At 64.6% G+C, this 21652-nt stretch overlaps 3 protein-coding genes across 4 annotated transcripts in view; 2 read left to right on the top strand and 1 right to left on the bottom strand.

Moving 5' to 3' along the window:
* Nucleotides 1-17747, top strand: part of RTEL1 (regulator of telomere elongation helicase 1) — a 29336-nt gene extending 11589 nt beyond the window's left edge. The window contains exons 11-36 of one of the 2 annotated variants that reach the window (XM_032387557.1): nucleotides 3086-3124; nucleotides 3192-3270; nucleotides 4002-4099; nucleotides 4639-4694; nucleotides 7382-7456; nucleotides 7584-7665; nucleotides 9619-9751; nucleotides 9856-9969; nucleotides 10056-10096; nucleotides 10251-10336; nucleotides 10469-10546; nucleotides 10921-10998; nucleotides 11410-11556; nucleotides 11631-11746; nucleotides 11907-12030; nucleotides 12121-12268; nucleotides 12474-12637; nucleotides 13133-13231; nucleotides 14548-14746; nucleotides 14943-15083; nucleotides 15546-15662; nucleotides 15839-16072; nucleotides 16156-16317; nucleotides 16407-16541; nucleotides 16647-16725; nucleotides 16829-17747. In XM_032387557.1, coding sequence (XP_032243448.1) covers nucleotides 3086-3124; nucleotides 3192-3270; nucleotides 4002-4099; nucleotides 4639-4694; nucleotides 7382-7456; nucleotides 7584-7665; nucleotides 9619-9751; nucleotides 9856-9969; nucleotides 10056-10096; nucleotides 10251-10336; nucleotides 10469-10546; nucleotides 10921-10998; nucleotides 11410-11556; nucleotides 11631-11746; nucleotides 11907-12030; nucleotides 12121-12268; nucleotides 12474-12637; nucleotides 13133-13231; nucleotides 14548-14746; nucleotides 14943-15083; nucleotides 15546-15662; nucleotides 15839-16072; nucleotides 16156-16317; nucleotides 16407-16541; nucleotides 16647-16725; nucleotides 16829-16934 — 2930 coding nt within the window. In that variant the 3' untranslated portion in view covers nucleotides 16935-17747. Of the gene's footprint in view, nucleotides 1-3085; nucleotides 3125-3191; nucleotides 3271-4001; nucleotides 4100-4638; nucleotides 4695-7381; nucleotides 7457-7583; nucleotides 7666-9618; nucleotides 9752-9855; nucleotides 9970-10055; nucleotides 10097-10250; nucleotides 10337-10468; nucleotides 10547-10920; nucleotides 10999-11409; nucleotides 11557-11630; nucleotides 11747-11906; nucleotides 12031-12120; nucleotides 12269-12473; nucleotides 12638-13132; nucleotides 13232-14547; nucleotides 14747-14942; nucleotides 15084-15545; nucleotides 15663-15838; nucleotides 16073-16155; nucleotides 16318-16406; nucleotides 16542-16624; nucleotides 16726-16828 lie in introns of both variants that reach the window. The other variant, XM_032387558.1, reaches the window with a different exon arrangement.
* A 21-nt stretch (nucleotides 17748-17768) lies between these two features.
* TNFRSF6B (TNF receptor superfamily member 6b) lies at nucleotides 17769-19131 on the top strand (the record flags this gene model as incomplete). Its single annotated transcript, XM_032387566.1, has 3 exons — nucleotides 17769-18114; nucleotides 18233-18436; nucleotides 18819-19131. Coding segments are annotated over 3 exons (834 nt in total), but the record flags the coding sequence as incomplete, so codon positions are not given.
* A 1268-nt stretch (nucleotides 19132-20399) lies between these two features.
* The window catches only part of ARFRP1 (ADP ribosylation factor related protein 1), a 7029-nt gene continuing 5776 nt past the window's right edge, over nucleotides 20400-21652 (bottom strand). Inside the window, exons 7-8 of the mRNA XM_032387559.1 lie at nucleotides 21147-21247; nucleotides 20400-21076 (exon numbers count right to left, since the gene is read on the bottom strand). Of these exons, the coding sequence (XP_032243450.1) occupies nucleotides 20989-21076; nucleotides 21147-21247 (189 nt within the window). The 3' untranslated portion in view covers nucleotides 20400-20988. The remainder of the gene's footprint in view (nucleotides 21077-21146; nucleotides 21248-21652) is intronic.

The raw sequence follows: 21652 nt of genomic DNA, 5'->3' as shown, positions 1-21652 counted from the left end.
ATTGTTGGGGATACCAACTTTGATCACTCCGTTACGTGATGACTGCCAGATTTTTCTGCTGTGAAGTTACTGTTCTTCCGTTTGTTAATTCCTAAGCAGTCTGTGGCATCCGTGAATGATTCGTCCCTGAGTTAGTGATTGCTATAATGTTTGCAAAGCGATGAGTCTTACCTCTCAATGCCTCTCATTTCTGAACCGGTCGGGAGCGGGCTTGCTCCTCTGCACAGCACGGGAGAGAACTGCCTGCTTGTGCAGGGTCGCGGCTCCTGCATGCACTCCCACTCTGTCCAGCGCCATGCGTCTCGCTCTCGCTCACTGCCCAACCTCATCAGGGTTTCCGTCCTTCTGCTGGTGAGGATACCGGCTCCCACTTTCCTCAGGGTCTCCTGTCCTGGTTCGGCCCTGGAAGACTCAGGCAGCTGTTTGAGGGCAGCTCACCCACCCGTGCTGAAGGAAGCCTGCCTCCCAGATGAGTGCTGGTTCCCTTCCTGTCGTTCGTCTGAGCGCTGGTCAGGAGACTGTGCTGGGGAGTCCTTGGTCGTCCCCCCTACCCCCCCGCCCTCCACTGTGGCTTCGTTGTCATTTTAGGGTCATTTCTTCTTCCGTGTTTCTTCTCGTTGATTTTATTATTTGGGTTGTTCTCGGGTGTTTGAAACGTGACTGTGATTCTGGACATCAAGGTACTCAAGAGAAGCATCTTGCTAATTTCTGGTTTATTTTTGCTTGGCTTTATTCCCTCCCAGAAGGAGCAGACACAGGCATATTTTGTTCATTCTTCTTGGCTGCACACGGGGTCGTGCTGTTCCTCGTAGACGCACATTTGCCCCGCTGGGTTCATTCCTCGTGCGCCCTGCAAAGTCCTCCCTGCACAGAAGCCTCCCTTCCCCTCGGCTGCCTGCCTCCCTCCGGTGGACGTCCTGTGTCCGTTTGCACGGCATTTGGGTCGTCGCCAGCATTCTGTAATTACAAGCAGAGCTCTACGAGTGACCTGGGGCGGACGCACCTCAGGGTCAGTTCCAGGAATCGGGGCTGCTGGTCGGCAGGGAAGCATGCTGCTGTGCTCTTGAACCTCGGGCCCCACGTGGCGGGGGCACAGCCTTGCCAACAGAGTGCGACCTTAGGCTTTTCATCGTGTGCCAGTCTCATAGATGGAAACGCCTCTCAGTGTGGTTTTCATTTGCTTTTCTCTCAGAAGTGGAATGAAACATTTTTTTCAGTTTAAGGAACGTGTATTTTGTTTTGGAAATGGCCGTCCTAATGGGTGTGAAGTGGCTGATACCCTTCGTTTTCATGTGATGTCCTTGTTCTGTCCCAGGAAACCCCAGGGCAGTAGCCACCGCTCCTCAGCCTGCTCTGGTCTGAGTTTCTCACACTTCCCCTGTTCTTGGTAACCTTCACAGTTTGGAGGAGGCCCGGTAAGGCCTTTTGTGGGATGTGCCTTAATTGGGAGGTGTCTGCCTTTCCCACGGGTTTCCTGGGGCTCTGGGATTTGGGAGCAAGAGCACACGTACAGCACTTTCTCCTCAGACCCTGCCACGTGTCCAGCTGCCGACCCCGTGGCCGGACTGTCGGTGTTGCCTGGGCCCCGGGCGAGCCGTCTGCGTCGGGGTTCTTCACGGCGTCCTGTTTGCCCCCCTCCCCACCCGGCCCTGTTGGGAAGGGGCTCGCTCACCGCGGCATCGCTCTCTCTGGCTGTGCACGGGGCGGTGGCCTCACAGGTGACGCCGACGGGGGCGTCTGGCCGGCTGGTCGTGTTCTCGGGCCGTGAGTTCGAGCCCCGTGGTGGGGGTGGAGATGACTTAAATGAAAAAATAAAAGCTGAGAGAAAAGAAGAAATGCCGCCAGCTAACAAGCACAGAGGAGAAAAGGAAGAAACCGGCCGTTGTCACAAAGCCGTGGGCTTCGGAGGGCGGGCGCAGTCGGGAGGCAGAGGGACGGCCCAGAGGACGGCAGGGATTCCTCGTGGATCATGTGTCTGATACGGGATGTATCCAAAACACATAAGAAACTCTTACCACTCTGGGAAAAGACAACCCAATTAAAAATGGGCAAAAGATAGGAAGAGACGCTTCTTTAGAATAGACGTCCCAGTGGTCAGCATGCACATGGAGGCGTGAGTGTGAGCCGCGGCGGGCGCAGCCCTGCAAACCCAGTGGGACGGCGGGTGCAGCCGAGGGGCAGGGACCGGTGTCGGCGAGGGTATGGGCCACCATAGCAGAAGACCGCAGATGGCGTGGCTTCTCCTGAGGCCTCTCCTCATGTGCCAGGCTCAAGCCGTGGTGTGTCTTCCCATCGGGAGGCGTGCTGGGGCTGGTTCTCGCTGTGTCCACGGGAATGTCATCGTGCTCTGTGCTGGGGGATGGAGAGAGGGTGATGTGCCAACTGTGTCGTTCAGTTTGCCGGGAGGAAAGTTTTATAAAGAGGCTCTGCGCCTCAGCTGTTGCTTGGTGATACCATTCTTAGGAAAAGCAGGATAGATGCTTGACTTTTTCCCAATTTTCCACTTTGGGAGTTAGAATTTATTCCTGACTTGTGATCGATCCCTTGTCCCCCTCAGGAGAAGAGTAGTTTTTAATGTCATCAGTAGTACTAATGTATAAACGCAGACGATGATCTCAGTCCGTTGTAAGCCTCGTTGTCATTGAACTCAAGGATCCCCTCTTCAGCTGTTCCCGTGGCCCTGCCAGCCGCTGATGGGGAGTCAGGATATTCCTCACTTCACTCACGCCCTTCCTGCCCCACACCTGGCATCAGCCATGTCTCCAAGGAACCCTGGTTTCTTCTCTTGGGAGATGGTCTCTCAAGGCCCACCATGCAGGCACGGGGACCCTCTGTTGCTGGCTCAGTCATTGTCCTGGGTCTCCGGTGAGCAGGGCCAGGGAGTGCATGCACGTGCATGAGCAGTGTCCCTGAGCTTGAACTGCTGCTGCCGGCCCACGTTCGGGCTGTAGGGATCTCAGAGCCTTGTTTACTCGTCTGTGGTCACGTCTACTTGGGGGACAGGCAGGAATCCAGCCCGAATCCTGGCTCTTAGGGACGCAGTGGGGAGAAATAGACTGTGACCATGCATTTGCTGCTCCCCCAGGGCTGCACATGGAGCTGGAAGACATCGCAAAGCTCAAGAGTGAGTGCGGCCCTCCCCCACTGCTCGTGGCTGGGGGGGCAACACCTGACGACCCCTTGCCCCGCAGTGATCCTGCTTCGCCTGGAGGGGGCCATCGATGCTGTCGAGCTGCCTGGGGACCACAGCGGTGTCACCAAGCCAGGGAGGTAAAGACAGTGGGTGTGCCAGGCTCCCCTTCCGCTGGTCCATCTGCCCTGCCCCCACGCCTGTGTCTGTCTGGGTGTTGGAGGCCCAGGAGGGGCTGCCGTCTGTGCGCTAGGTCGTCTTGGGAGTCTTGGGACTACTGTGTAGGCAGGCACAGCTCCTGGCCCAGCCCTTTAGAGTGAGACGCTTGCTTCTTCATGCATCTTCCCACCAGCCGCCCCTCCCAGCCTCTGCAGGCCCGGACGGCTCTGACCAGGGCACAGGGCAGCTGGGTTTATTTCCCAGAGGCAGGCAAGGGATCATGGCCTGGGGCTGGTTGTAGCTTTCCTCAGGGCACAGCCCATGGCTGTGCTGGGATCCAGGCTCAGGTTCTGGAGGTGTGGAATGTTCTAGAATGTGCTGAGCACTGCTGCCTTTCTTCTTCCTGAGCCCGTCTGCTGCGCTGTGCTCAGAGCCTCACAGGGCTCCCACTTGCTTCCCAGATGAGCCAGGCTCCTTGACCAGCCCTGCCCACGCCTCCGAGGCCCAGACGGCAGGACTCCCCTGCCTCCCAGAGCTGCCCTTGCGGGCCTTGCCTTTTCCTCGGCGCTCAGGGCTCCTGAGGGCACAGGCCTCTCTCACCTCCGGGTTTGTCCTCCAGAGTGTCTGAGGGAAGGGAACGTCAAAGGCCACTGGCTGTCAGCAGCTCCCTGAGCACAGCCTGGCGCCCCGCCTGAGCCTCTTCCCTTCACAGCTACATCTTCGAGCTGTTTGCCGAGGCCCAGATAACGTTTCAGACCAAAGGCTGCATCCTCGACTCCCTGGACCAGATCATCCAGCACCTGGCAGGACGTGAGTCCCACACTGGGCCTTGACTCAGGGCTGTAGCCTGCCACAGCCCCAGGCGGGAATGTCACCCCCGGAGCTCCCTTTCTGACTGCGACATCGGGGGGGGGCATCAGTGCCGTTGGACGGGCGTGTGTTTTGTAAAGCACAGCCCAGCTTTACTGTTTCCTGGTCAGCCCCTTTAAAGGAAGAGCGGTGAGGGACCTGGTGGGTCCGTGAGCCACGGGTCCCACCAGCCTCTCTCCTGAGCCCCCCTGTGCATCCTGTTTCCACCCTGAGGCTGCACTGCGGGTCCACTTCTGCTGGTTGGGGTCTCGTTCTCATCTCGGATGACCAGCCTTGCTGTGCTCCTGGGCCCTGGGGTTGGCCTGGCAGTCCCAGGCTTACTGACCACAGAGCCTCTTTTCTCATCCTGCCGACCCCCAAGGGCATGCTCCACACCAACACTGGGTTGAGGCCGAGCTTGCTCGAGGCTCCTGAGGGTGGAGGGTCTGGTGCCTCCCCTGGTGGGGGCGTGGGATGACCAGTGTCTGCTGTTCCCACAGGTACGGGGCTGTTCACCAACACAGCGGGCTTGCAGAAGCTCTCGGACATCATCCAGGTAGGGACAGGCTTGTGGCAAAGACTGGGCATCTTTTTTCATGTTGGAAGTTAAGGGGTGCATTCTTATCCTGGGGTTGTTACTGATTCCAGACTTGGGGCAAGACCAAGGCACCCACACCACGTGCTTCGAATCAACGGCCCCTGCAGCGCGTTTCCTCTTACCCTGAAGGCACACTGTCAGGCCTTGGGGGAGAGGGCCATGTTCAGCTGCTCTGGTCAGTCTTGTCCAGGGCAGGTGCTCAAGGGCCGGGTGGGATGAGGGCCTGGCAGAGTCCCCTGGTTTTCAGACAGGCTTAGTGGCTGCCGCCTCACCGTCTGCCCTCATCTTTTCTCAAGTTATTTCTTAAATCAGCTTTTCAGAGGAAAGTCAAAGCATGAGCCTATCAGAGAATGAACGGGCATAGACTCTGTCTTCCCAACCCCATATCTCGTCCCTGGGCCAGCCCACCCAGAGGGGCATTCAGACTTTTAGGGTGAATGCATTTGGGCAATGCCTATGAGCCCAGGTCGGGCCCAGGGGCTGGCGTTCAGAGTTCGCAGGCGTGGTCAGCATGTCCTCTGGGATCCACTTTGGGGTGGGGGGCAGCCCCCAGGGCTTGCTGAGCCCCTCCTGCCCCATGCAAACCCTCAGTTTCCCTGGCCAGGCAACCAGTGGGGTCAGGACACACCTCAGGGTCTGTGGACATGGCCACTTCCCGCCCCCAGTGTGCTGACCTGTGTCCAGCCGTCCTCGGGTCCAGCTGAGCCATTTTCTCAGTTCAAGTGGACGAGCCAGGCTCTGTTTCCCTCGGTTGGGTGGCTGGCGGGCCGGCTGCTGAGGGCCCTCTCTCGCCTTGCTAGGCCTTTCTGAAGAGGACTCTCAGCGGCCAGAGGTCCCCGATGAAGCCAGGGCACAGGAGCCCCCTGTGCTCTGCGGTGCGAGAGACTGCCTCCGGGCACTCGTGCTCTTGCCGCGTGGCCAGGCCGGGGCGGCCCCAGCTCTCAGGGTGCCCCTCGCTGTGTGAGGGCTCTGAGGGCTGGAGGGCCCTGGGTCCGTGTCCAGCCTTGTTTGTGGTGCAGCTGCCCTGTGTCTGTGCACCCCGGCGGGAGGTCTGCAGTGGGGCGGCAGGAGGGGTGACCCGGCAGCCCAGGGAGAGCCTGGTGCGCGTCCCACAGACCCGCTGAGGCCCCGCCAGCACTGTCCTCAAGTGTGAAGTGTGGACAGGCGTTGTCCCGAAGGTGCCGGGCTCTGCCTTGCCATCCTCCCAGCACTTCTGTGAGGGGACAGCAGGTGCCCCAGACCGCTGCTGCCTGGAGCCACGGCCCCTTGTGACTGTTGGGCCTCCGGCACCCTGGGCCCTGTCTGCGGCTCCTGCCAGGCAGGCCCTTCCCTCTGAGCTGCTCTCCGCCCGTGCTCCCCACTGTTCTCAGGGTCCCTGCAGATGAGGGGCCCTGGGCCACAACTGCTGTGCCCTCCCCAGGTGCCCTGCTCCAAGGCAGCCCTGCAGCCCCTGGCCCTCACTCCCAGTCCTGTGCAGCCCCCTCCCCTCCCCAGAGTGCCTGTTTATGGGGCAGGATCGTTTCTCACAGACTCACTGGAGCCCAAGCACCCCTCACCGCATTGGTTTGGAATTTCCTTTGGCACCTGCTCTAAGCAGGCCTCGCAGATGACTCAGTGTCCCTGCCTACCTGGTGCTGCCTGTGGGCCTGCTTCTTACTCTGCTGTGTCCCTTTCAGCTGGAGGGAGTGTGATTGGGTGGTTGCTCATCCCACAGCTGGCTCCTGTGGGAAGGTGGGTGCACTGGGCCAGCCTTGGGACCTCAGTGGGTCAGTGGGCTGGCCAGACAGGCAGCCTGTGGTGAATACACGAGGGGCTGCACCATGAGATCCCAGCTGGGCTGAAGAGCCTTGCACCTCTCCAAATTCAGATCCCTCAAGGTAGTGTGAGAAAGGGGGTCTGCAGCTGACCCAGACTGGAGACTGCAGGAGGCAGGCTGCGGGAGGGGCAGGGTGGGCGTGTGGGATGACGTAGGACCCGCTCACCCGCTGAGCTGGCCCCGACAGGAAGCCAGTGGTCCTCAGGGCTGCTGGTACGACCCCACCGCGGGCCCGGGCATCAGGCAGGACGGGGCACCCCCTCCTGATTTTTCTTTTGGTCTCCCGTGGTGCTATTTTACTCAATTTTTTCTTAGCTCTAAAAGTTTGTCACCTGGTTTTGTCGGGATTCTAAGTAGAGCATGATGGTGTTTGTAACATGCAGCACTCGTGCGTTCTTCCCCAGGCCAGGATTTGCCCGATTATTGCTTTTTCTCAGCTCGTTGCCTTGGCCGAGAGTGCAGCTCTGGTTCCTTGAGTTAGGGATCACTTTTATCCTTTTACTTCTGGGGGTGAACTAGGTCCTTCCCTGGCTCCCTGACTGCGCCAGGCCCCCTGCGCCCTGTGAGAGCATGTGGATCGGCTGCCAGGGGTGGGCGCCTGCAGGGATGGCTGTCTGCGGCACAGCGGGGCCTTCCGTGGGAGGGGACAGACGGGTGTGAGCCCCCGCCCCTCAGCCTGCAGTCCCCCGCCGGGGATGCTGTCAGCTCAGACCTGGGGCAGGGGACGACCACACCCTGAGCATCTGTCTCCCGTGTGTGGGGGCGGCCCGGCAGGAGTGGTGGCCTCCGCCGCGTCCTGCTGACGTTGTCTCCCACGTCTGCTTTCCAGATTGTGTTCAGTGCAGACCCCGCTGAGGGCATGCCCGGTTCCACGGTGGGGCTTGGGGTCTCTCAGTCCTACAAGGTAGGCGCTGCCTCCTGGGCAGGGAGCTCTGGGTGGGGGTCTCAGTCCTACAAGGTGGGCGCTGCCCCCAGGACATAAGATTCCTGGGCCAGGTGTCGGGGTACCGTTGTCCATCCTGCTCCTCCAGGTACATATCCACCCCGATGCCGGTCAGCAGAGGAGGGCTCAGCGGTCAGACGCCTGGAACACCACGGCAGCCAGAAAGCAAGGTACGGTGCCTGGCGGGGCGGGAACACACTCAGCGCAACCCCATGTCCCGCTGCGGGTTTCCAGGCCCCCTGCCCTGAGCGCAGCCGGCTCCAGGTGACCTCCCAGCTCACCGCCCGCCAGAACCCTTGGGGACAGACCTCAGAGCAGGCCGATGGCCCGGAGCCTACCCGGAGTCACCTGCTGGGCGTCCGCCGAGCTAGGGTACAGTGAGGTCCCCGCCCCGCCGGGGACTCTTCCACAAGAGGTCCGCCCACAGGGAGGCCTGGGCGCGCTCACGTCAGCACAGGTGTGCTTGCTTGAACGCCGCCCCGCTGAGCAGAACGGGTGGGGCGGGCTTAGGCCCCGGACCACGTCTGAGAGGCCTGCTGTCTGATGGCCACCCAGCTTCCTTTGGTGCCAGTTCTGTTGCCCCCCAGTGAGGTCAGGCCTAGCCCCGCATCGCACTCTGTCCGTGTTACTGGTCTCACCGGCTTCTGCATGTCTTAGAGCCGGGGATGCTTGTGACGCAGGAGGATGGGGTCTGTGCCAGGCATCCTGTGGCTTTTGGTGTGAAGCTGGCCTCTCCTGGCCAAGGTGTGTGGCCCCATGGCACCCAGCCCTGGCAAGTGTCCTGGCCACCCCGGGCAGAGTTCAGCACCCATTGCAACTTGGCGTTTCGAGTGGGGTTTGCAGGACACATGTGGGGCGGTGGGTCCTAAGGTCAGGTGTGCTTCCTGTCCTGGCCACTCCTCAGCATGGCTGGTTGGCCCGGCCCTGCCTGCCTGTGTTCCGGGCCCAGCCCCCAGCCCCACCAGCACCCCCTTCCAGACTTGCCAGCCGCAGGTCCTCTTGGAGCCATGCCCTTCCACAGGAAAAGCAGGGCTGGGAACATGGACAAGGCCGGCGCCAACTGGGGAAGCTCACAGTGACCTTGGCAGGTCACCTGGCCTCTCAGAGCAGGAAGTAGCTTCCGTGAGAGGCGGGGAGGCCAGTGCCCCCCTCACATGTTGTGAGGTCACAGGAAGTGGTTCGCGCCAGCACCCGAGGCCTCCCCTCCACGTCTGCATGCTCTCCCCATGGGACACTGACATGGGCAGGGTGTGCGGGTACCAAAGGCAAGTGGGGCGTGGTGTTCCCTGTGTTCTGTGTACCTCAGAGAGCATGTAAGTTCTCAGAAATAGCCGCTCCCTGGGTTGGGTATTTGTAGGAAGTTGGTCCGTTGCTGACCTTACCGAGAAGTTAGGATGTGGGTGAGCACAGGGAGGGCCGGCCCTGTCCCCAGGCCTTGCATGGAGAAGGGACAGTTCCCAGCCCCCACGGCCCTCCCTGTCATAGGGCCGATCCCGACCCGAAGGTGGAAAAGGCTTTTCTGGCCCCAGAAAGTGGTTTGTTCCTTACTGGAAACATTCCTGCTGACCCGTGAGCTAGCCCGGACTTTAGACTTCTGTTTAAGTCTTTCTGCATGTTCTGTTGTAATGTCCTAAGCTTCCAGAGCCAGGTGGGGGCCAGTAGGAGGCAGGCTCCCTGTGAACCTTGTTGATGGTGATGTCCCTGCTGGCACCTGCCTCCGGGGGAATGTGGGTTCCTGCTGCCCCTTTTGTGAGCAGAGGTGGGTTCTGCTTCCTTCCCGTTGTGCCCTTTGGCCTGGGGCCCGTGGTGGCAGCCGCCATGCCTGCTCTGTGTGCCCTCGGCCACGTGTCAGTCTCTGTGCAAGTCTGGGTTGGGGTTGGCTGTCCTTTCTGGAGGTGACCCCGGTGTCTGCCCCCGGGGGCCCGCTCTGGATCTGCTTACACTCCCAGGACGTCTGAGGGAGGAAGGAGGGCCCCAGCCCAGACACTCAGATCAAGGCCCAGGCAGGCCCCCCCTTGCTCAGACTTGTGCATGTGGGGTGCAGGGCCCAGCGGCTGCCTGTGGCGGGCTGCCCCTGTGGCAGGCCTCACGTGTCTAGCCCAGCCTCACGCTCGTCCCCCTAGGGAAGGTACTGAGCTACTGGTGCTTCAGTCCCGGCCACAGCATGCAAGAGCTGGTCCGCCAGGGCGTCCGCACCGTCATCCTCACCAGCGGCACACTGGCTCCCGTGTCCTCCTTTGCCCTGGAGATGCAGATGTAAGGGCTGCCCCACGCCCTGTGGGGGTGGGGGTCCCAAGGCCAACCCCGGCTTGAGGATCCTGGGGTTCAGGACCTCACAGGAGCTGCCCTGCCGCCCGCAGCCCTTTCCCCGTCTGCCTAGAGAACCCACACGTCATCGACAAACAGCAGATCTGGGTGGGGATTGTCCCCAAAGGCCCCGATGGAGCCCAGCTGAGCTCTGCCTTTGACAGACGGTAGGGGGCCTGGCGGACGAGGAGGTGGGCTGGCTGTGTGCCACGTGCCGGGACCCTTGTGACCGTGGGCTCTCGGCTTTGTGCAGGTTTTCAGATGCATGCTTGTCCTCCCTGGGTAAGGCGCTAGGTGAGTGCCCGTGGGAAGCCCTGAGCTCCGTCTTGGGCTCCCACCCCGTTCCCGGGTGTCTGGGGATCCCTGCCGCGCCGGCTTTCCCTGGTGGGAACCATTGGCAGCCTCTGTGAACACCCCATCCTGCTGAGCACAGCCACGGCCCTTTTAGGCAACATCGCCCGCGTGGTCCCCCATGGGCTCCTGGTCTTCTTCCCTTCCTACCCCGTCATGGAGAAAAGCCTGGAGTTCTGGCGGGTGCGTCCCCCTTCTGTGTGTCCCAGGTGGGGAGGGGAGCCCCAAGCAGCCAACGGTCTGGCAGGGCCAGGGCACGGGCCTTTGTCTGAGATCTGACACGACGGGCGTCCCTTTCCCCATCTCTTCTCACAGGCCCATGACTTCGCCAGGAAGCTGGAGGCCCTGAAGCCTGTGTTTGTGGAGCCGAGGAGCAAAGGTGGCTTCTCAGAGGTCTGAGCTCTCGGGGCTCCACTGCCCCTCATGGCTGCCCCAGGCTGGCCACTGTCCCTGACCAGGGGCTCGCGTGGACCTGACCTGTCTCCTCTCAGGAAGTTTGGGCCTGGGGATAATGGCCCTAGGCCCTTGTGTCTGAGGGGCCGACATTGAAGCAAGGCTCCACCTTCCCATCCCCCCCGAGCCCCAGGGTCCCCGTGCTTTCTGGGAAACACTGAGCAGGCTCTGGGTCAGCCTGGGAACCCATGCCGTGAGGAAGCTCCTAGAATCCTGCTGGCCCACCTTCCAGCCAGACAGCCGTTCATCTCAGAGGATGAGACCTGAGGTCTCGCTCCCACAAAAGGAAGGGGCTGACCAGTCTCTCCTTCCAGGTGGTGGACGCCTACTATACGCGAGTCGCCTCCCCTGGGTCTAGCGGGGCCTCTTTCCTGGCCGTGTGCCGGGGAAAGGTGAGGCTGACAAGGGTCTGGGTCCCACACTCACAGCCCCTGTCTGGTGCCTGTGCTGGGGAGAAGCTCTCAGCTCGTGACCTGGGGGCTGCGACATGGTGGGATGGGCCAGCCCGACCCCCTCCCCAGAGCCCCAAGTCCAGCAAGCTTGTGTTAGGAGGGCGTAGCCCTACTGTCCCTCACTGGGCAGTCGACAAGCAGTGGATCCCTGGGAGTGAGCGCCCCTCTCAGGCTGCAGGTGGGAAGGACGGCGGGGGTTCTGCAAATGTGAGAGGCCCTGGGGGCTGTGAATCCCACGGAGGGCCTAGCCCGGGGTGGGAGGCTTCCCTGTCCCCACCCGTACGTGGATGCCTGTGCCTCTGAGGGTCTGGGCGTGGCAAACGGGGGAAAAGAGTGCCCACTGCTCCCCAGGCCAGCGAGGGCCTGGACTTCGCGGACATGAACGGCCGAGGTGTGATTGTCACGGGCCTGCCGTACCCTCCACGGATGGACCCGCGGGTTGTCCTCAAGATGCAGTTCCTAGACGAGTTGAAGGGCCGTGGTGGGCCTGGAGGCCAGGTGAGGGGCCACAGGCTTGTGTGGGGGCGGACAGGAAGGGCTGGAGCCCCCATGACCGAGCCCCCTCCCAACAGCTCCTCTCTGGGCACGAGTGGTACCGGCAGCAGGCGTCCAGGGCTGTGAACCAGGCCATCGGACGGGTGATCCGGCATCGCCAGGACTACGGGGCTGTCTTCTTGTGTGACCACAGGTGTGGCTCTCTGCGGCTCGCACAAGACCCCTGCCCCCCGGCCTCTCGGGCACCAGCTGGGTGCTGGGCCTTCCCTCGGCACGCCTGGGCCTGGGCCTGGGCCTGGGCTCTGGGCTGTGGGCTGGGTAGAGCTCCCAAGCTGACAGCCACCCCCTGCCAGGTTCACCCATGCGGACGCCAGAGCCCAGCTGCCTTCCTGGGTGCGCCCCCACGTCAAGGTGTATGACAGCTTTGGCCACGTCATTCGGGATGTGGCCCAGTTCTTCCGTGTTGCTCAGAAAACTGTGAGTTCCTAAAGTCCGACTGGCTGTGTCCTCATGCCCTACCCAGGGGAAGGGTCTGTGCAGGACCCCCAACCCCCCGTGCCTGCGCAGATGCCCGTGCCAGCCCCCCTGGTTGCTGCCCCGAGTCTGGCTGAGGGAGAAGGTGCTGTCATGGTGGCTGTGTCGCCTGGCCCCCTCTCCACCAGGAAAGCCAAGAGTCTGGACGTGCACGTCCCCAGCCTGAGGCGGAGACCCGCAGGTGCGTGTGCCGGGTGACACGGCCGGTTGGGGGCCCTGCGGGGCGGGGGCTTGGGGCCGCTTCCAGCCAGCTGGTGGCACGCCTGGCCCGATGACCAGAGTGCCTGGCTGAGCCCGAGTGTTGCGGGGGCGGGGGGGACGACCTGACTTGAACCGCCCCCTCCCGTCCCCCGTGGGCTCTGCTGCTGATGCCCGTGCTCCCGCAGGATCGCCAGCCACCAGGGACGCCGAGAGCAGCCTGTGTGTGGAGTATGGGCAGGAGTCGGGCCTCACCCGGCGGAGGCCTGTGGGACTGCTGGCCGCCCTCGAGCACAGCGAGCAGCTGGCCGGGGGACCTGGGGACAAGGCCTCCCCTGGGGAGGAGGAGGAGGTGCGGGGGCTCCAGACAGGCAGACCCCCTGGGCTCTGCCACCTGGCCGTGCTGTGTGCCTGCCTTGCCCCTGCCCTCAGCTGGGGCTCCCCCTACACCCACTGTGGGCTTTGTGGCAGTTGACACGGGCCAGTCAGTGTCCTGCTCCTGCTGCACCAGAGGCCAGCCCTCTCTGGGATCCCGAGCTGTGGGGGGACACAGCTCCTCCCCTGGAGCCTTCACACTGAAGCCCTTAGCTCCGGCTGGACCTGGAGCCCCCTGCACCCGGCTTGCCCCTGGGCGCATCCCTGCCCTTCCCGGTCCCGCTCCCTGGGCCCTGGGGTGAGCCCAGCTGCAACAGCGGGTGCCCTCCGAGCCCCCAGGCACTGTAACAGCTCGCTGCCTGAGCTGCGAGCCACGAGGGAGGGTCCGTCTCCCCAGCTGTGGGCCCTGGCAGTGTCACGGGGCTTTGGGGGCTTGGAGGGCACGGCCAGGACCACTGTGTGTCACCCTCAGGCACAAGGTCTCTCCACCGTGTCCCTCCCACGTGAGAAGAGGCGTGCCCAGGAGCAGAGAGCAGGGCGGAGGAAGATCAGGGTAGTCGGTGGCCGCCAGGTACGTGAACCACCCACACGCATATGGGGGTGGGGTGGGGGCAGGAGCCCCAGGCTGCGTGGCCCCCAGTGCTGACCAGGGAGTGTGAGGTGGGGGGCCGGGTCTGAGGCAGGGCCTCCTTGCTGCCTTCCCGGGGGGCAGCGTGGCCCCATGCCCTCGGCAGTCCGAGGCCTGCACCATCCCCACCTCTGTTTGGCTGGAACGTTTAAGTGAGCATCTTTTCAGCTTCATGTCTTCGTGGATGAGCCTGTTCTGACCGCTCCCAGGACCTCCTTGCACCCCCTGGGCTCAGGCGTGGTCTCTGCTGCCTGCCCGCATCTGTGCCACTCTGTGTCCGGGCCCTGCCCCGCACAGGTTCCAAGTCTCTCTTCCATTTTAACTTCTTACTGTGAGAGCCTCTCAGCAGCAGCCTGCGCCCCAGCCGGGCAGCATTGCCCTGCCTGACCTTCTTCGCCTTCCGCAGGCCCCACAGTGTCTCTTCGACCTGGGGTGGCTCCTCCATGCTTTTGAGTCCTGCACACTTGGGGTCAGCTTTGGGCCTCGCGTCTAGTTTTGCTTTTCCGGGAGAGCACTTTATGGATGGTACGCCAGGGTCCAGCCAGACAGAAGTCAGGTTCGGTGTGGGGCCTGCAGCCAGACCAGCGCCCCCAGTCAGTGCTCGTGTGTGGGCGCTAACGTGCCCAGCTGTGGGGAGGGCCTGATTCTCAGCCAGCCTCAGAGGAAAGCACTGAGGGGCCCCTGAGCTAATCTGAGCCAGGAAAGCTCTGGAAAGCCCCATGCACCACTCGTCTTTGTCCATGTCCCTCAGCTTCTGGGAAGAACTGGGTGGGCTGGGGGGGGCTGTTGCTGTCGGGAAGTGGGCAGGGTGCCAGGGGCCTTGGCATCCGGCCAAGCTGGACGGAGACTGGGGAGCCTGGACCTCTCCTGTCTGCTTTCTGGGCTTCCCTGCTGAGCGTCCAGTGTGCGGGCCTGAGATGTGCAGCAGAGAGGAGGCGTGGGGATGTCAAGAAGTAGCCCTTCCTGTGAGCTGACTGCCCCTTGAGCCAGGGCCGCCTGCTGCGTGGGCGCAGGGGACTTGGCAGAGGGCCAGGAGCCCCCAGCCCAGAGCGAACAGATCTGCACTTGGCCTCCTCTGCTCCCAGAGGGGCATGGCTGTCTTAAGCTGAAGCCGCCGCGCCCCCCTCCCTCCCAGCCCAGCGCAGCCGTGCCTCGGGACTAGGGCATCCTTCCCAGCAGCTGTCCTCTGCCGTAGCGGCTACCCCTCGGGGAAGCACGGTGGCCCTGGCTGATGGGGCGTCTGGTCCTGTGTCGAGCAGGAGGGGCCGGCCGCCGGTACGCAGGCGGGCAGGGCCAGGCTGTTCATGGTGGCCGTGAAGCAGGCGCTGAGCCAGGCCAGCTTCGACACCTTCACCAGGGCCCTGCAGGACTACAAGGGCTCCGACGACGTGGAGGCTTTGCTGGCCTGCCTCGGCCCACTCTTTGCTGAGGACCCCAAGAAGCACAGCCTGCTCCAAGGTGCCCTGGCCCGCAGCGGTCACCCATCGGGGGGGAGGGGCCGTGCCACAGCCGTTGGAGGGGGTGGGCACCGGGGTCCACGGTGGTCCCTGCTCCCTAGAGAAGGTGGGGCTGGGTGGCCCGTGATCCCAGAGCCCCCGGCTCAGCACGGTGGCCGCACGGTGGAGCCCGCAGGCCCAGACGCCCCTCCCCACAGGCTTCTACCAGTTCGTGCGCCCACACCACAAGCAGCGGTTTGAGGAGGCCTGCCTCCAGCGGACGGGCCGCGGCTGCGGCTTCCGGCCCGAGCACAGCCTTCCTCAGAGGCAGTGGGCACCGGCGGCCCAGGCCCCCAGCGGTGAGCAGGACCCTCCAACCCACCCCCCGAGAGCAGGGCAGGCGACTGCATGTGTGTGCCCCCCCGGAGCATGCACGGCCCAGGCCCCGGCCCCCTGCAAGTCGCACAAGCATGGTGGGCCCTGCGTCTCCAGAGCTTGGGAGCTTCTGTCCCCATTCAGTAGCCGACCCTTGAGCAGGGACTTCCCCAAGGACAAGTGTCTTGGGGACCTGGTTAGGAAGACTCCTTGGCCCCTCGCAGGGGATCTTCCAGCCTGAGAGTCACCCCTCTCCTTTCTGGGCTTGGTGTCCACTGGGGTGTCTCTATGCCGTCCCCCTGGGTGCAAGTCTGGGTCTCCCTGCTGTGGTCTGAGGAGGGTTGTGGTCTCAGTCTCCCCTTGGATAGACCTGCCTCCTCCCCAGGGAGCACTCCAGACCCTTGGGGACCAGCTGGATAGCTCTTCGTGTGTCCATGTTCCTTCAGGAGGGAAGGAGTGGGACTCAAAGCTGACCCTGTCCCAGGGTGCAGCCAGGCAGCTGGACCCCGGACAGCACCTGAACCAAGGCAGACCCCACCTGGTCTCCGGGCCAGCCCCTGCAGGTACCCGTCCCTGAACCAGAAATAGCTGAAGACCCCTGGCGGGGAGGAGTCTCGGTGGGGGGCGGCAGGCTCTTCTTGTTCTGCACCTCCAGAGCGAGGGAGGCGGCTGGTGTGAAGGGAGCTCTCTGGGCCCCCAGACCCCTGGCGTGGTCCAAGACCTGTTACCTCCTCACCAGGAGACCCCAGCAGCTGTCCCAAGGAGGGGTGTAGAGCCCCCGGCGCAGAGAAGCAAGGCCAGCCTGCCGTGAGCGCCTACCTGGCGGATGTCCGAAAGGCCCTGGGGTCCGCAGGCTGCAGCCAGCTCCTGGCGGCGCTGACCACCTACAAACAGGACGATGACTTCGAGAGGGTGGTGGCCGTGGTGGCCGCACTCACAACCTCAAGGCCTGAGGACCTGCCCCTGTTGCAGAGCAAGTGGCCACGGAGGGGACTTGGCGGGGTGAGGGGCTGGGAGGGACTGGGGGCAGGGCTGAGCCTCACTCTCCCCCCACAGGGTTTGGCATGTTCTTGCGACCCCACCACAAGCGGCGTTTCCGGCAGACGTGCATGGACCTGATGGGCCCGGCTGCCCGGAGCACAGGTACTGGGCCGCCAGGCCCCCAGGAGGGGAGCCCCACTGTGCCTCCCGACCTCGCCCACGGTGCTTCCAGGCCAGGTAATCCAGTGTACCCCGAGCCCCACTCAGCCCAGCAGGCAGAGCAGCCCCAGCCGCCCGCCCCATCTGACTCGCCCCTCTGTCTCCAGGGCCCCCCCAGGAAGAGAAACCCCGGAGGACCCAGAGCACGCTGTCGGCCTTCCTTACCCGGAGGCAGGCTGGGGATGGCGGGGCTCCCAGCCAGCCCCCCAGCGCCGCCCGCAGGCACGCCCCGTCCGAGTGGGGTAGGTCTCGGGAGGGGCCGCAGGCAGCGGTGGCCACGGGGCGGACGAGCTGTGGCGTGCTCACGGCGGCCCCCTCACGACAGGCTTGGTGTGCCCTGGCTGCAGGGCAGAGGACACGGTCCCCTTCCAGTGCCCCTCCTGCGACTTCCAGCGCTGCCGGGCCTGCTGGCGCCAGTTCCTCCAGGTGGGCCGCGGGGCCCTGGGGACACGCGCGTCAGCTGTCCCCCACCTGGCGGGCTGGGGAGGGGCGGGCCGTGGCGCCGGTGCAGCGCTCCCTGTCTCCACAGGCTTCCAGAACATGCCCGGCCTGCCACGCCCCCGCCAGGAAGCAGAGCATCACGCAGGTCTTCTGGCCAGAGCCCCAGTGAGCGCGGAGACCCTGGGGCGGGCTGACAGCGCGTGCACACGGGTCTCCCCGCGGGGTCTGCGCCCACCGAGACGCCCCGAAGCCACCTTGGGGTCTGGGGTGGGTTGGCTCGCTTCCCTTGGCTGCGGCTTGTGGGTGGAGCGTCAGGAGCTCGGGACTGGAAGGTGGGGGGCCCTCTGCTCCCTCCCCGGGGGACCTGTGTGCGGGCTGTGGACCTGCTTTTAATCAGGTGACCGGCTGTCTAATAAAGTCGCTGACACTGTATCGGGGCTTGAGGGTGCTGGGGAGGAGGATGTGGGGGTCCCCCTCCCACCCTGTCCACGCAAGGGCATGCCGAGCGCTTTGTCCGCCCGGCGGGGTGGGAAGATGCGGGACACCCGAGGGCAGCAGCGCCTGGGACGTCCGCACGTCCCCCGCTGCCGGTCCTGGTGCGGGGAGCGCCCTCACGGCCGGATCCTGGACTCCGCTCTCCAGCAGGCGAGCGCCAGACGGGGGAGGGGGGGGCTTCCCGGTGAGGGAGGGGCGCGGGTGGTGACGCTGCAGAGAACCGGGTCGAAGCGTGGCCCCCCGCAGGTAGCGAGCCCGCCCCAGGGGCGTGGCAGGGCCAGCCCATATAGGCCAGCCCCGCTGCCCGTCAGAGCGGGCTGGCAGCGGCTGAGGGCGGGGCTGCCGGTGCCCGGGCGCATCGTCCTGGTGTCCCTGCTGCTGGGCACCGCGGAGGCCGAGCCGCTGCCCCGGTGAGAGCCATGTGGACACTGGAGAGGCGGGGCGCAGCGCCCCTGACCCGGCCGAGCGCGCTGCCCACCCTGCTGCTGGCTCTGGCGGCGGGCGCGGGGGGCGCGGGGGGCGCGGGGGGCGCGGGGGCGGGCGCGGCGGGCGCGCTCACCTACCCGTGGCGGGACGCGGAGACGCGGGAGTGGCTGGTGTGCGGCCAGTGCCCCCCAGGCACCTTCGTGCGGCGGCCATGCGGCCGGGACACCCCCACGCTGTGCGGCGCGTGCCCTCCACGTCACTACACCCAGTTCTGGAACTACCTGGAGCGCTGCCGCTACTGCAACGTCATCTGCGGGGAGCGCGAGGAGGAGGCGCGGCCCTGCGAGGCCACCCACAACCGCGCCTGCCGCTGCCGCCCCGGCTTCTTCGCGCACGCCGGCTTCTGCCTGGAGCACGCCCCTTGCCCGCCCGGCACCGGCGTGGCTGTCCCCGGTGGGCCGCGGGGTCGGGGTGGGCGGCGGGGCTGGTGGGTAGCGGCCTGGGACGTCGGCCGCCACTGAGGACAGCACCCCAGTTCCCCCTGACCCCCTCCTCCCCATGTCGTCCCCAGGCACCCGCAGCCAGAACACGCAGTGCCAGCCGTGTCCCCCCGGCACCTTCTCGGCCAGCAGCTCCAGCTCCGAGCAGTGCCAGGCCCACCGCAACTGCACGGCCCTGGGCCTGGTCCTCAACGTGCCGGGCTCCTCCTCCCACGATGCCCTGTGCACGAGCTGCACGGGCTTCCCGCTCAGCACTGTGGCGCCAGGGGGGCCAGGTGAGTGGGGGGAAGGGGCCAGGGGAGCGGGGCGAGGGCAGCCCTGGAGCACGAAGCATTTAGCTGGCCTCTGGGGTGGCACCAGTGATCGCTCTGTGGTTTCAGCGCTGGCAGGTGATGCTCTCCTCCCCCTGGGGGAAACGGAGTCCCAGGGAGTCTAAATCGCTTTCTGGAGGTCACACGGCAGTGACGTGGCATCTCACCCCTGCACCCCGGGGCCCCTGGCCTCTCCCAGCCCTGTGCCTGTCCCCCAGCACTCCCGCACCTCCTTGCTGGCCTGGCCTTCCACCTCTGCCCTGAACCCACGGGGCAGGGACTTCTCTCCTGGGTGTCCCCCGGGGCAGACGGAGGCCTCTACCACTGCATCCTGACCCTCCCGCAGGGGCTGAGGAGTGCGAGCGCGCCGTCATTGACTTCGTGGCTTTCCAGGACATATCCACCAAGAGGCTCCTGCGGCTGTGGCAGGCCTTGGCGGGCCCGGAGGCCCAAGGTCTGATGGCGCCGAGGGAGGCCCGCGCGGACCTGCAGCTGAAGCTGCGGCAGCTGCTCACGGAGCTCCGGGGCGCACAGGCTGGGGCGCTGGGGACGCGGCTGCTGGGGGCGCTGCGGGAGGCCAGGCTGCCTGGGCTGGAGCGCAGTGTGCGCACACGCTTCTGGGCGCACTGAGCGCCCTGCCCCCCGTTTATCCTGCTCCCAAGCTTTGGCCCCACGTGGGCGTCACCCCCATAGCACCAAAGTAACCTCAACTGACCGACTAGGCTCCTGTTGCACTAACAAAGTTTATTTTTTATAAAGCCGTTTTGTAAAATGGGTTGTGTGAAACCGTGTGGATCTCCGGAGTGCACGGTGGGCACATCTGGTGGGGACACCCTCCCGGGTGGGCCCTCAAGCTCCCCACGCTTCCTCTGCCTGCTGGTCACCCCAAGTGGGACAGACTCTCGATGGGAGGGATCGTTAGAGACGCAAGCGGGTAGCAGGTGCGTCCCTTCCAGCTGTGGACACCACGGACGTCCCTGAGGCTTGCTCCATGACCCCTAGGTCACGCTCTGTGGCTATGACAGTGTGGAGAGAGGGCCACACCAAGTCTAGGGGCTCTTGCTGCGGAACAGGACCCAGCTCGGACCGGGCAGCAGAGGCCTGTGCCCTGCGCCGCCAGGAGACCCTGCCCCCTCACCCTGCCCCTCCAAGTGAGCCCCACCCAGTCCCAGCACGCAGGGGATTTCCCAGGACTTCCCAGGACCGGACGGGCCAAGGACCTCCCCCAGGCTGGGTGCGTCCCACACCTTTTCTGGGAAACAAGGCTTTTCCCTTCAGGCAGACTCAGAGTAAGGGCTGGACGGCTCCCGAGCAGCCTGGGGGACTCCCAGCCCGCCCCAGGGGCCCTGGAGCGCCGTGCCTGATCCCCATGAGGAGCCCATGACTCCCCATGAGTCACGTCACCTGCAGCTGCCTCCCCACCCCCAGCCCTGACTCAGCCTTTCTCGGCAACCCCTCCCAGGCTCCCACCAGGGACCGGACCTCAGACAGGAAGCCACCAGGTGCCCGGCTCTGGCTCAGCCATTCCTGCCAAAGCAGGAAGGCGGTGCCCAGGTAGGTCACAGCTCCAGCCTTGGGGGCCCCTTGTGCCATGGTCACTGTGCCCAGACAGCCAGGAGTCCACAATCCAGGGTCGGGTTCCTGGAGGGGCGATGGCCAGCAGCGACTCGGACTGCCATTCTGAACACACCCCAGCCAGTAGCTGTTGCCAGCTCCAGCAGGGGCCATGTCGGGAGGGTCCCCAGGACCAGTCTCACCCGGGGAGGGGGCCCTGTTGCCAGGCACAGGCCCGGAAGCGGGTTTCAAGACAGCTTGTCCCTCGCCCCCAGCTGGGAATGAAGGCCCAGCACAGCACCAACCTGGGCTCCACGGGAACCCCGCCCACCTTCCCAACGCCCCCACCGTGCACCCCCACCCCCAATGTGGGCAACTGGCTGTCCCAGATCGGCCACACTCAGAGAGGGGGACACTCGCTCCTTCCCCTCCTGCTGGGGATCCAAAGGTGATGTCAGCCCAGTGGACGATCTCCCGTGCCCCATCCTGAGGGCCCAGAACCCAGGGCCCTGCTGGCCTCCAGCAAAGGGGGCAGGTCTCCCTCCCTCAAGAGGACACCAGCCCCCAACCCATCTCCACGGAGACCAAGGACAGTCATGACCCCAAGAGCCTCCCCCGTGGGGTGCTGCACGGAGCAGCTCCGGGGAAGCCCGTTTCCAGACAGGACTCCCTGGGAAAGGCAGGCAGGGCTGCTGAGGCAGCAGCTCCAAAGGGAGACCTCAGCCCAGCAGGCCCGGCAGGGGTCGTGTGGGGGCCCTGCTGCCCCGACTCCCCTCAGCAGAAGCCTCCCGATACCTACACTTGTACGGACACAGGGAAAAGTTTGTCTTAAAGAAAAAACAAAGCAAATGAAGAACCGAGAGCCAAGCAAACCCAACCCCCGGGACTGGCAGCGGGGAGCCGGCAGGAGCACTCCTCTGGCACTCGGGGATGTCGTGGGCACCCGTGGGCACCAGCCACGCCTACGTGATGTCCCTCTGCCGCGGTGGCCGGTGCACGTTCCGCACGACGCACTTCACCATCCACTCGATGCCCTCGCGCACCCCTTTGCTGTGGAGACAGCAGGCGTGAGGGGGGGCCAGCTGGGGCGCCCAGCCCCCGGGGCAAGAGCCCCACTCACCCCGTGAGGGCCGAGCAGGCCTGGGTCAGGCAGTCGCGCCTGCCGATCTTGGAGGTGCAGTCGCTGAACGCAGTCTTGATGTCAGGGATCGAGAGGCAAGTCTGGGGGAAGGCGAAACAGTGAGGAGCAGGGTCCCAGGCACTGCAGGGAACGCCCTGGCCCCTGGGGCAGGACACGGTCTGGGTGGGGAGGGACTGGGCTCAGGCGTCTCTGCCTAGAGGGCTCCTGCCATGAGTGGTCTCAGAGAGAGGAAAGAGGTAGCACCGACGGTCCACAGGAAGTGGGGGGCAGACCAGACGAAGTGACCTCCAGTGCCTCTGACCCGAGGGCACACGTGCTGCAGAAACAGGCCCTGCAGAGCCTCCACCCCTGCAGACTGCCACGGCGCAGCCACTCCCCCGCAGAGCCCCCCCCCAGCAGACTGCCACGGAGCAGCCACTCACTCCCCCACAGAGCCCTCCCCCCCCAAGCAGATTGCCACGGAGCAGCCACTCACTCCCCCAGAG

This window comes from Phoca vitulina, unplaced genomic scaffold (assembly GCF_004348235.1).
Source record: "Phoca vitulina isolate PV1807 unplaced genomic scaffold, GSC_HSeal_1.0 scaffold50, whole genome shotgun sequence".
In the NCBI taxonomy this organism is placed as follows: domain Eukaryota; kingdom Metazoa; phylum Chordata; class Mammalia; order Carnivora; family Phocidae; genus Phoca; species Phoca vitulina.
The sequence above is the reverse complement of the archived record's forward strand: the minus strand, read 5'-3'. Positions and strand labels throughout refer to the sequence as shown.